Source organism: Labrus mixtus, chromosome 7 (assembly GCF_963584025.1).
Source record: "Labrus mixtus chromosome 7, fLabMix1.1, whole genome shotgun sequence".
Taxonomy (NCBI): Eukaryota; Metazoa; Chordata; class Actinopteri; order Labriformes; family Labridae; genus Labrus; species Labrus mixtus.
In genome coordinates, this window is record NC_083618.1 from 31,705,675 (window position 1) to 31,718,430 (window position 12,756).

A 12,756-nucleotide genomic window follows, 5' to 3' on the forward strand; every position below is an offset into this window, starting at 1 on the left:
CATGGACTCGCTCGATGTCGAGTTCAGGGTCACGGGGACGGGGGCGAGGAGAGCCGCCTCGGACTCTACTGGTGCTTTAAAAAAACAAAAACACGTCACTACAGCGTGGAGAGGCCGTGACGTCCCCGTTACAGTACAATCACTTTGTATAAAAAAAACTACCAGTTTACACAACGTCCGGTAAAAAGGCGAGAAAATACACAGATAAAGTAAACAAGCATAGAAAGGAAACCCCTCGAGTGTAGTGTCGAATGTTTCAGTTTAGAGTACGAACACTTCTTCACGTCTCCGTCTCGCGCTTCTTTAAAAAAACTTTATTTAAACTTAAAGGGAAACTCTCGTAGGCCCCGTGCAAACATGGCGTTTTCTCCGGGCAGAAAAGCGTTTTCATGAAGCGTTTACGCTGAGAGCAAAGCGCTGCACGTCCCGTCTCCATGACAACAGTCTGCATGTTTTATATTTGGAGGTTAAACAACGGGGAATATCAAACATGAGGAAAAGAGCGCCAGTGACGTGAACATCGCCTTTCTGAAAAGATTTTAAATCGTAGCGCTCGAAAAAAGAAGCTGGGCGCTGCGCTCTTCGTCGGGGCGGCCGCCTGCTGCTGAAAACGCTCTCTACTTACTAAAAACTTTTTGAAAAAGAAGCTGGCGCCCAGAAAAAAAACGTAGAAATGTAGTTTTTTTTTTTTTTTTTCCAAAGCTCCGGCACTCTTAGAAACGAGCGATGTTTAAAATAACAGAGTGTTTCGTTTTAAAACATTTTGACGACTTGAAAAGTGCAAAGAGTTTAGAGTTGCTGCAGGAGATTTCTCGGGCTAACAGACGTGACACCGGCTGTCATGGCGGCAAGTGTGCCGATTAAAAAAAAATGCATACACTGTTACTTTTTGTCCCTAACAGGCTCCAGTGGTTACTCTGAGTGTGACATCATCACAGGGAGGATCCCTGCAGAGAGAGAGGAAGACGACCTCTCTACAAACACACCAGACTACATTCAGAAAAACACAGATTTGAACCCTGCAGAAGTGGGAGTGGCTTATCGACAGCTTTCTCCACACGTTAGTATTTTTGGGTTCTTGTTTGTTACTCAGACATTTTGTTGCATCCACGCCAACCGTCAAGTCTCACAGCGACACAGAGAAGACCGCGGGCGAAACAGGAAGTCCTGCGAGCAGCGTGCACAAAAATGTGCGTTTTTCTTAAAGACGTCTGGTGGGCGTGAAGATGATTCTGTCCAGAAGGATTCCTCCTCTCTCTCTCTCTCTCTCTGTCTCTCTGAAGGGTTAGTGGTCACACACTCAGAGTAACCACCGGAGCCCGTCAGGGTCAGAAACGCCAAGAGGGCGCCCTTTAATTACGTTATTTAGCTGACGTTACAGCTGTAGAGTAAAACAATCTAAAGGAGCATTTCCTAAACTGTTTGTACCTTGAAGTCGTTCAGATCCTAAAATATGTAAAAGTTCAAAACGACAGAGTGACCTTTTCCAACGCCGTGGTGCACGCTCTTTAAACGAGAGATCGGACTGAACATCAGTGACGGAGACGTGAAATCGAATTAGAGTAAAAGAGAGATTTAGTGTTTCATTCATAACATTCTTAATAAAACAATAAAAACATGGAAGTTTCTGTAGTCACGGCGAGCGTCCTGTCAGCTCGCCGTGTGTGTGTGTGTGTGTGTGTGTGTGTGTCTGTCTCTGTGTGTGTGTGTGTGTCTGTGTGTGTGTGTCTGTCTCTGTGTGTGTGTGTGTGTCTGTGTGTGTGTGTGTGTGTGTGTGTGTGTCTGTGTCTGTGTGTGTGTGTGTGTGTGTGTGTGTCTGTGTGTCTGTGTGTGTGTGTGTCTGTGTGTGTGTGTGTGTGTGTGTCTGTGTCTGTGTGTGTGTGTGTGTCTGTGTCTGTGTGTGTGTCTCTGTGTGTCTGTGTGTGTGTGTGTCTGTACACGTGTGAACATCATGTTCAGTTAGTGTCATTAACGATCACAATCACCATGTGCTCCTCGTCTATATTACCCACAGTCCTCTTGGCGGCCTGCAGGTACTGTTGTGAGAACACGCCCGGGGGGAAGGCGTACAGCATGGCGCCCGGCCCCCCCTCTTTAGCAGCGGGCAGGCTCACCACACCGGCAGCTTCCTTGTTCCGCAGGTAAGTCACAAGATGGCGTAGCAGGCGTGCCTGCAGCCCCGGCTCGGAGGCAGCGGTGGCGGCGGCGGCCTGGCGGTCGATCGGGCCCTGCAGAGCGAGCAGAATGGCGAATCCGTCGGGTCGTCCGAGTTTGATGCGGCGCACGACCTCGTCCAGGCGCGTCTGGTCCATGCGGAGCCGCTGGACGATCTTCAGCTGGCCCGGCTGGTTCTGACTCTGCAGCTTCAGGGTCTCCTTCATCACCGAGTTGAAGAACGCCGCCCCGCCCTCCAGCAGGTACAGGTCGGTGGGGAAGCTGCTGTTCTTTAAGGCGAAGAAGCCGTGCCATATTTTAGAGAGCGCCGCTGCCGCGTACTCCGACAGCGTGCTGGGGGACGACGAGGTGTGTGTGTCTGTGATGACGGCGGGCGAGCCGGCGGCGGCGGCGCTCTCGCTGTTACGATGGTGGTGATTGTTCAGATGCTCGCTGGACGTCCGCTTGCTGTGGTGGCGCCCCGATGGGAGGTCTTCTTCGTTGGTGGAGTGTCGCCCTCCGGCGCCACTGTCGGGGGAGTGGTCTCTGGGCTCTGTGGTGGAGTCAGGCGCTCTGACACGCGCTCGGTCGGGGCTGGCATCAGGAGAGACGGCCCCTCCCGGACCTCGGACCCTGGACCGCCCCCTTTCCTTCTCCCTCTCCCTCTCTCTCTCGTCCGTCTGCTTCTCGGGTGACAGACTCCGGCTCCTCCTCCGGCTCCTCCTCTCCTCCCTCTCCTTCAGCCATCGCTCCCGGCTCTTACTGCGGCTCCTCGCTCCTCTCGTGCTCCGCCCGAACGCCTCCACTCCCCCCGCCCCCCTCCTCTCCAGGCTGCGGGTGGGGCTGGTGGGAAAGTCTCTCTCCAGCAGGGCTCTGTCTCGCTCCCTCTGAGAGAGGAGGCTGTGGGGGGGGGGAGGGGAGCGCTCTCTGGCTCCTCCCCTCAGCTCCCTCTCCAGGCTGCGGTGGCGGCTGTAGGTTTCCCCGAGGAGGTCGTAGTGTGAGGGGGCGGCGACAGGAGGAGGAAAAGACCGGGAGGGACTTTCCTCGACTTTAGCAAAGTCCACCCTGAGACGTCTCTCTGGACCCCCCAGTGGGAAACCCCTCATCTGACTGCAGGCGGCCTGAGCGGCGTCCAAGCTCTCGTACTGGATGTAGGCGAAGTTGTCCCCCTTCACGTAGTCGATGTTACGGATACTTCCAAAACGGTCAAACTCCCGAGCGAGGGCAGCGAGGGAGTTCCCGGGTCCCAGACCGCCCACCCAGAGCCGCGTGGTGGGGTTAGCTTTGCCGTAACCGATCTTTATCGGGTTACCGCCGATCAGACGCCCCTGCATGGCGACTTTAGCCCGGTGGGCCATGTCCAGGTTCTGAAACTTCACAAAAGCATACGCCCCCCCCTGACCACGAGCTGGACGTTTAATGACCACGTCCTCAATGATGCCGTACTTATCAAACCCCCTCCTCAGTTCAGCCTCGGTCACGTTACCGTCCAGGTTTCCTATGAAAAGGTTGCTGGTCGCCCTCTGGTCATCCTCGGGTTTTAAATCCTCCACCACCGGCATGGGGGGCAGACCGTAGGGTCGACCCCTCTCATCCAGCATCCCGTAATAATCCAGCAGCCTGTCCCTCTCCCGACTCAGGGTCAGGGTCTCCAGGGCGTAGTGTCGGGCTCTCAGGTCCCGGATGCTGCTCACCGCAGGTCCCGGGGGGGACAGGGAGCGCTGTCTGTAGGGGTAGGGGGCGTGCAGAGGCAGGTACCCGGCGTCAGGGGGCGTCACACTCCGCCTCCTCACGTACATGGGTTCAATCTTCAGCTGTCGTTCACCCAGAACTAACCTGGAGGATTTGGCGTGCCGAGCCTCCTTGGCGTCCTCCGGATGCCGGAAATTGACGTAAGCGATCCGGCCGAGCTCCGGGGTGTGAGACAGCTTCACGCTGACGTCCCCGAACTTCTTGAACTCATGAAACAGGGTGTCCTCCACGTCCTCGTCCGACACCTGGGAGGCCAGGTTACTGATGAGCAGCGTTTTGTACTCCAGAGTCCCCGGGCGGGCGGCGGGGAGCTCCGCAGCAGCGGTGGTCCGGAGCGGGGGTCGACCGAGGAGGCTGAGCTCATGTCGGTGGTGGAGCTCCAGGGCGGCCGCTCGCTCCTCCCGGAGCCGCGGCTTCTCCCGCTCCCTGCTGCGGCTCCGGCGGTGATATCCGCGGCTCTCCGCCAGCAGCAGAGCCAGCGGCGGCGGCGGGGGGGGGGGCAGCTCCTCTCTCCGCTCCCGCTCCCGTATCCGTTTGGCAGCGGCCCTGGACGGACTGCTCTCCCTCCCGGCCTGCCTCTTCATCTTCACGGGAGGATGGAGCTCAAACTTTTCGGAGCCTGCAGCGGGAATCCGGCCTGAGGAGCGACTTCCGGCGGCGTTAGCCAAAACAGCGAGGCAGGCGACGGCTACGGCGAAGAGACGCTGTCACTGCGGGCTGAATAATTATATAAATATCGAAATAAAAGCATTAAATCGATTAAGAACATGACAGCATCAGAGGAGCTGCACAAACGCCGCCATCTTGGACAATAGGAATGTGCGCTTTCCCTTTGGAAGGCGGGGCTTGGGATGACGCTTCCTTGACGAACGTCATGACGTCACGCTGGATTTTAGGGCAAACTGACCAAAAACATGAAGGCTATAATAATTATAATTATAATAATAATAATAATTATTATAATTATAATAATGATAATAATAATTGATCCTTTATTTGTCTAAAAGTATTTTATTTAAAATAATATGAAGTGAAGTAAAACAAACTTCTGGCAGGATTTAATTAAACATTTAAATAGAACATGAAAAATAAAACGTAATGCTGTAAATATAATAAATAATAAGGCAAAGGATAATTTCACTAATATAAAACATAATTATCTGTAAACAAACAGTATGATAGCATTGAGCTGAAGATCCTCAGAAGATAACTTGGTTGTCTGTTGATGGTATTTTAAAACATAATCTGTTTTTATTGCTCAACGTTGTTTTCTGTACATTTTAAATTTTAAGCTTTACCATTTTATTTCAGTTAAACATGTTTTTTTATATTTATTATGTAAATAAACATTAAATAAAGTCCCTTCAGCAGCGTGCTGAGATTGTATTTATTGCGTTAACTTTTACACTTTAGACTTTAGAACTTGAACATTTTACATTTTAGTCCTGAAACAAAGTCAGAGCTTCTCGTTCTTAATATAAATATCACTTAAATATCTTTAATTATGTCGGGAGCCTAAAAGAGAAGTCTGTGTTCTTCCACGTGTTGCACATCATGACTTTAAAGGCAGGGTTGGTCATTTTGAAAACTAGCATGATTTTGAAAGTAGCATTCCCTCAGTGCTCCGTCTGCTCAGGTTTCATATGTACGGTGTATGTGACCCCTCCTTAGTATATCAGATCTGAATCAAACAACCAATCAGGGTGAGCTTGCATGTAACGAGCCAATCACATCACCGTGTGAGGAGAATCCTCCGGTTGCTTGGCAACAGTCAAGTTTCAAACCGGCATCATCCAGCTGTCACCTTCTCGTCCCCCCCGATCTAAACGTTGTTAATGTCACTCTAAATGAAGTTTCAGACTCGGTTTGAGTTTTTATGTTTTAATGAAAAAGTAGAATAGTACAGCTGTAACAAACGCCCGTGAAACAACAGCACATTTTAACTTTTCATTCCCCAAAAAACAAACGTCGTCCTCGCGACGTCACGTTTACAGTTCTGCTTACATCAAACATCTATCCCTTCTGAAACACAGGAACCATAAATACAGCTGAATTCACGACACAGGAGGCGCTCTTATTAGTCGATTCAAACCGTCGACCAACCGGATGGCGGCGTGGGTCATTGTGCCCTCAGAGCCGCCTGCAGGTGGACGGCGAGCAGCATCATGATTAAACATTCAGACTGAAACACTAAAGGAAAAGTACATGGGGATCAGATTAAATATCTAAATGTGTCTCCGTGTTGACAGCAGGAGGTCGCTGAACTGTTCGGTGTTAGAGAACTTAAGTCGCTCAGACTCCTCGTCCTCGGGGCCTTGACCTTGAATGACCTTTAAGAGGCGCTCAACATGAACTCATAACAACAACAAAGAAATGATGCAAACAGCTCGACTGGTTTGGTTAATATTTCCCATGATTCCTCGTCCGACTCAGGCTTTTGGAAAGCGTGATGTCATAGTTAGGATATAAAATTAAACGTTGGCCACAAACGCACATTGAGAGGTCATGAACACTCCGACACAGCAGGGGGCAGTAGACGCCTCCAAACACACAGAAACGATTCAAATGGTTATACTCGTCTGTGCTCCAGAATAAGATTTAATACATCAACAGACTGAAAGAAAGAAGGTCAGATCTTCTTGGTATCAAAATTGGACACGTCTGCAGAACAGCCTCAGACCTGCATTCTCTCTAACGACCAGCAGGGGGGGCAAAGTCAGAGTGTACAGGAGGCTATGAGGAAGTGAGGCTTCTTCTCAGTTTCATTTATTCCCTCGGTAAACATTTTGTTTAACGTCTCAGGGTCATCATTACTGAGTTTCAAACTTTGATTTGATTCAAGTAAAAAAATCTAACAGTTTAGATTCCCGGGTTGGATACCATGGCAACCAAAAAGTAATTCCTTATTTTTAATATCTAGATGTTGGAGGCTAACTCCTGCACACCGTCTTCATTGCATGAAGAATAGTCACTGTTGTGCTCGCTCTCTTTGGCTTTAAATATGTCTGAAGATTTTTTCAGTGCCACTGATCATTAACGTAACTATCGCATGGTCACATGGTGTCGTTTTCCAAACGTCATCTCGTCAAAGCAAGGACAGATTAGCGCACGAGAAGTTACTAGAACAGATTGGAAAGAAACCATGAAAGAGAAGAGACGTTTTGGTTCGTCCACCCAGTCTGACAGAGACAAGACTGAGTAAAAATGCTTAAGATTTAGAGTCTTAGACTAGACCGATTTGGAGGACTAGAACACAAGGTTCATCCTCTCGGTCCCATATGGTCACTTCAGAGATTAAAGATGGTGAAAATGTCCGTCTCTATAAGAAACATGTGGCCAATTCTTAAATGAAGTTGATAAAGGTTAATCAAAATGTTAAAGACTTTGAGCCGATCTGAAACCAGAGAGAGAGAGAGAGAGTTTGGGTGAAGTTTTTGGCGATTCAAATCACTGTTCTCTGTTTTAGTTGCCGTGGTATTGAAACAGTTTTCAATATTGTTTATTTTTTTCGACCAGAATATCAAAGTTTTAAATTCTTGTTTGGTGACGACCCTGAGGTAAAGAGCATGTGAGTTTTATTTAAAGGCACAGACTTCATGGTCAGTATTTGGCAGGGGGGGTAAAGCTAAAGTTTGGAGGAACAGAAATCATCTTTAAAGACTCATCGTTAAGAGAAGTGCTCAGAGTGAGTTGGCTGAAAGGTCAGAATCTTACAAACACGGTAAAAAGGACGACAAACAGAAAGTCGTCTCCCGCTGCTCGCCGCTCTCCTTCGCCCGATGCTCCTGTGTGATGAATTCATCGTTAACCGTGAATCCGTGATTGTTGCTGTTCATTCCTCCGACGTCTGGATCAGTGCAGGATGGTCATATGAGTGTACACCTTAAAGAACAAATAACAAAAGACCCCCCCGCCCCTCCTCCTCCTGGTTAGCAGTCTGGTCAGAGTCCTGAGTTGTGTTTTTGTTCTACAGATCTGTCCGTGCTCTGGCGGCTGCCGGGGCGTACTTGGGCATCAGCTCTGTGATTTTACGGATAAAGTCGGACTTCTCGGCGCAGCCTTTGCAGGACTCGCCCCACTCCTCCAGAATCTTCTTCAGGTCCTTCACCTTGAGCTTCTTCAGGTCCACGGTGGTCAGGTCCAGCTGTTTGTCTGCGTGAGAAGCACAAGAGCAGAAAGTCAGGACTCTGCTGTCAACATGTTTACGACTAGACTCCACAGCAAGCTCCAAGCTAAACGCTCAACACAACACGTTTAAAACGAGTTTAAAACGAGGTCATCTCCGTCCCAACGAGCACACTTTGGATTGGCCTGCAGGCCGCTCGTTGAATAGCCCGGAGTGCAGCAAGAAAATTTGCACCAATACATCGGCAACGGTCAGAAAATGAATGTTAAGTTGTTCATGTTTACCTCTGGAGTTTTGGTTCTAAAATATATAAAGCACAAATATATGAGGAGAAGGAAACTCCTGCGCTTTAGCCGCTGCACCGCGGGGGGTCGCTGCTCTCAGACACTCTAGAGCAGTGGTGTCCAAACTTTTTTTCTTGCGGGCCAAAATTGTCGTGTTAGAATCGCTCGCGGGCCACAGGTTTTGTTTTTTAAAATATAGTTTTAAAAATAGTAAGGCTTTGTAGATCAGAATCAAAAGGCTCTCTAAAGAAACCCTTTAATAAAAGGAAATCAAATATTTTGATTTCTTCGTTCTACTTTATTTGTTTTGTTCTCAGAATCAAGCCTGGTGGTTCATGTTTTTGGAAAAGCTTTCTTCATTTAGCTCAGGTCATTAAATGGTTAAACAACAGTCCGCTTCTTTGAAAAAACTTTTTTTTTTTCATAGTTTACAAAAAAATGTGGAAAATAGTAAAAGGAAAAAGTAAAAAAACAACAACATGTTACTGAACATTTTCTATTAAAGGAATATTGTTCAGCTCTTGTTAACATGAAAAATAAAAATAAGATAATCTTTTAATCTTAATCAAGACCTCGGGCCAAAATCTTCTGATTCTTCATTTGAAGTCACGGGCCGCAAAAAATCCCCTCAAGGGCCACAAATGGCCCTCGGGTCGCACTTTGGACACCCCTGATGTAGACGTTCAAATTATAGATCAACGGATCCTTCTCTCAGGCAGGATCAAAAGAAGGAGGGAGAGAATGGTAAACGGAGTACATCTTGTATATTTATGTCTTCTGACATATCAGTCTCAAAGCATTTTCACACCGCAGGTCATGCGCATTCACACACCGCCCACAAAGCAGTGGGAGCAACGTGGGGTTAAGTGTCTTGACCAAGGACACATAGGACATGTAGCTGCAGGAGCTGGGGATTGAACCCCCGACCTTCCGTTTGAGAGACGACCGACTCTCCCACTGAGCCACAGCGCCCCCATAAAGGAGAGAAGGAGTCCTTTGATTTATAAGTTGAACGTGTTTGAAATCGTTCTTACCGTATTTGAGTTCACAGATCTGCATGTCCTTCTTCTTGAGCTTCTCACAGATCTTCTCCACGGGAGCGTGATAGCTGAGAGGCTTCGACACCTCGTTGATCATCTTTGTGGCTGCGTCACTCGTTGCTCCGATGTAATAACACTAGAGGGAGAAAGGAATCTGATCTGACTGTTTTATGGGCTTTCAAGGAACGCTGCACCCGAAGAAGCGACCTCCACAGAGTGTCAGAGCGAGCGTTCATGTTCGTCGATCATCAGGTTTTTAACGGGAGCAGAACGATCAGGTCTCGTCCTCTACACACTTCAGGCTCCAGTGTTTTCATGAATAAATTAACCCAAAATGATTTTTTTATCTGATGAATTTAAATCTGTTGTTTACTCACAAAGCGGTTTTCTTTGCCTTTAGCATCTTTGCAGGTCTTGACGATGGCGTTCTCGATGTCTGCGCTGGTAAACTTGACGTTGTTGTCCGTTAGCGACTGATAAAACTTCCCCAGGAAGGACACACACACTGAGGGGAAGAGAACAACACATTAAAGAACTTCACACAGAGAGATGCTGCGAGACGTTCATCCTAATCGACACGCTCAAAGACGAATGTTGTCTGAAGAAAAGCAATTTAAGACAAAAATAAAAACCACTGATCCACTTCAGACTCGAACACGATGACGTCCTCCCTGACACCAAACATTCGGGGGGGGTGATTGTGTTTCTTTGGTTTGTTTTTGTGTTAATAAGCAGGTTATGTAATCAGCAGAGAGTCAAAGTCTCTGATTAAACAAAAAATCATTCAGAGACATTTTGTAAGAGAACACATCTATCACGCCCCATCCAGACGATGTTTACGTCCCCATGACCTTTCACCTTTCATATAAAAGTCGTGGAGGTGTAACGGGGGGACGGAGTGATCCCCCTCTGTGCCGTCTTCAGAGGTCGTAACAAAGGCGTTACAGGGAAAAGGCGAGATCAGCGAAGCACAGCGCTGTGTGTGTGTGTGTGAGTGTGTGTGTGTGTGTGTGTGTGTGTGTGTGTGAGAGACTGTGTGTGTGTGTGTGTCTGTGACTGTGTGTGTGTGTGAGACTGTGTGTGTGTGTGTGTGTGTGTGTGTCTGTGTGTGTGTGAGTGTGTGTGTGTGTGTGTGTGAGTGTGTGTGTGTGAGACTGTGTGTGTGTGTGTGTGTGTGTGTGTGTGTGTGTGTGAGACTGTGTGTGTGTGTGTGTGTCTGTGACTGTGTGTCTGTGAGACTGTGTGTGTGTGTGTGTGTGAGACTGTGTGTGTGTGTGTGTGTGTGTGTGTGTGTGACTGTGTGTGTGTGAGACTGTGTGTGAGTGTGTGTGTGTGTGTGTGTGTGAGACTGTGTGTGTGTGTGTGTGTGTGAGACTGTGTGTGTGTGTGTGTGTGACTGTGTGTGTGTGTGTGTGTGTGTCTGACTGTATGTCTGACTCTGTGTGTGTCTGTGTGTGTGTGACTGTGTGTGTGTGTGTGTGTGTGTGTGTGTGTGTGACTGTGTGTGTGTGTAAATCTCATCTGCAACATCGTACGGCAACGTTAACTCACCGTCTACGACATCGATATTACGCTGTAAAGCCGAACGCACTTCTCGTGAGATGACCTCATCCCACTACATCGACTTTTAAACGACCGTCTGAAGCACAAGTTGCAGGTTGTTTCTTTACGTTTAAAATACTGAACAACACCCAGAATACAGGGAAACGGTTTGGGTTTCAAAGAGGACCCTCAGAGCCAAAAACACACCCACCACGGCTGTGAGAGTAATGTTCAGCTGGTATGTGATCCTTCATCAGGAAGGTAAAAAGTATATATTTTTTTTTAATAGTCCACATAGGGCTGGGTGATATGGACCAAAACTCATATCTTGATATTGATTAGCTGAATGTATTTTATTAAAAGTGAAAACACATGAAAAATAAACTACCTGTTTGTGAATTTAAAAAGTAATATAATAAATGTTCCTTAAATACAATAAAAGAGAGAGAGAGGAGGAGCAGACAGTCAGTCATCATCAGTGAGATGAGAAAAAGGTGACCTGGCATCTCTGTAACGTTATTTTAATGCAACATAAACTATATCCATATTAACAATGTTATCTTACCCTATATCTTCTTTGAAAATATATCAATATATCTTAAAAAGTCGATATATTTCCCAGCCCTAAGTCCACATGATCATTCTGTGGAAATAAATGAATTATAATTATTTTATAGAGACAGCCTGAGTTTTTCTTGATTTGTTTTTTTCTATGATTGCACAAAAACATTATTGAAACGCTCCCTTTCTCTTGAAAACAGATTTAAGTTAAAAACTAAATCTTAAGTCCGTTAGTTGATAATCCTTTATTTATCCCACAACGGGGAAATTTACATTGTTACAGCAGCAAAGAGCAAAGACACAGTACAATTTAAATAAAAAAAGGAAAATTAAGAATGTACAAAAAAATTAAAATTTTAAAAAATAAATTAAATATCGATCTATCATCTCTGGAATAAGGAGCCTGTATCGTTTTAAACTCGATGTATCGATAAACATCAACTTATCGAACATTTTAAAAACATAACTTTATATTAATGATAAATTATCTTTAAGAGAACATTTTAAAAACATAACTTTATATTAATGATAAATTATCTTCAAGAGAACATTTTAAAAACATAACTTTAAGATGATAATTTACCTGAGCATCTTTCTGTACTCAGGTGTGTTAGCATCATCATTAGCTCTGCTTCAGTAGTTTTCAGACATTATGAGCTTCCTGTTCACGGCTCTGTGGGAACATTTCCTCTCCATTAAAACATTTAAAAACATTTTAAAAGAATCTGAAGACAGAAACCTTTCATTCTGATCTGTTCCCTGTTAGCTCCAGGTTAGCATGTTAGCTTACCTTCACACTCTCCTTCCTTCAGGGCTTCAGACGGACCGGGGACCAGAGCCAGAGCCAGCGCCACCGACAGCCCGCTTAAACACAACATTTCTGTTTTAATGAAATAAACTTAATTAAACTTTTTCTGTCTTTAATCGCTGAAAACACGGAGAGCCGTTAGCTTCCTGTTCATGAGCCGCTTCAGTTCAGACGCCGGTAGAAGCGCACGCTCCTGATTGTACGGGCTGTGGGGTGCCACGTCACACTATGCCGGCGCCTGATTGGCCGAGAGACCTGACAGTTCGTGTGTGCTTCCACGCACTTTGCTCTGATTGGACGAAGACGGAACATTCCGGGAACAACGTCCAGTTGGCGTCGCCTGATTGGACCACATCCGCCGCGTGCGCTGAAAGTATTTGCGTGCCTCAAAATCTAAAAAAAACATAAATAAAAAATAAATAAAAAATAAATAAAACATAAATAAAACATAAATAAAACATAAATAAAAATAAATAAATAAAACATAAA

The 12,756-nt window shown here is 46.5% G+C and overlaps 2 protein-coding genes across 4 annotated transcripts in view; both read right to left on the reverse strand.

The window, feature by feature from the left end:
- rbm15b (RNA binding motif protein 15B) overlaps positions 1-4,741 on the reverse strand; it is a 4,951-nt gene extending 210 nt beyond the window's left edge. The window contains exons 1-2 of one of the 3 annotated variants that reach the window (XM_061041641.1): positions 2,013-4,741; positions 1-74 (exon numbers count right to left, since the gene is read on the reverse strand). The exon at positions 1-74 is cut by the window's left edge and continues 210 nt beyond it. In XM_061041641.1, the coding sequence (XP_060897624.1) occupies positions 66-74; positions 2,013-4,490 (2,487 nt within the window). In that variant the 5' untranslated portion in view covers positions 4,491-4,741 and the 3' untranslated portion in view covers positions 1-65. Of the gene's footprint in view, positions 75-1,985 lie in introns of all 3 variants that reach the window. The other 2 variants (XM_061041639.1, XM_061041640.1) reach the window with 2 other exon arrangements.
- Positions 4,742-5,771: 1,030 nt separating this feature from the next.
- On the reverse strand, positions 5,772-12,466 carry manf (mesencephalic astrocyte-derived neurotrophic factor). The gene is made up of 4 exons (XM_061041642.1): positions 12,250-12,466; positions 9,734-9,861; positions 9,351-9,492; positions 5,772-8,058 (listed from the first exon to the last, which is right to left on the reverse strand). The coding sequence occupies exons 1-4, from the start codon at positions 12,335-12,337 to the stop codon at positions 7,874-7,876; spliced, it is 543 nt and encodes a 180-aa protein (XP_060897625.1). The 5' UTR covers positions 12,338-12,466; the 3' UTR covers positions 5,772-7,873.
- Between the last annotated feature and the right edge of the window lie 290 nt (positions 12,467-12,756).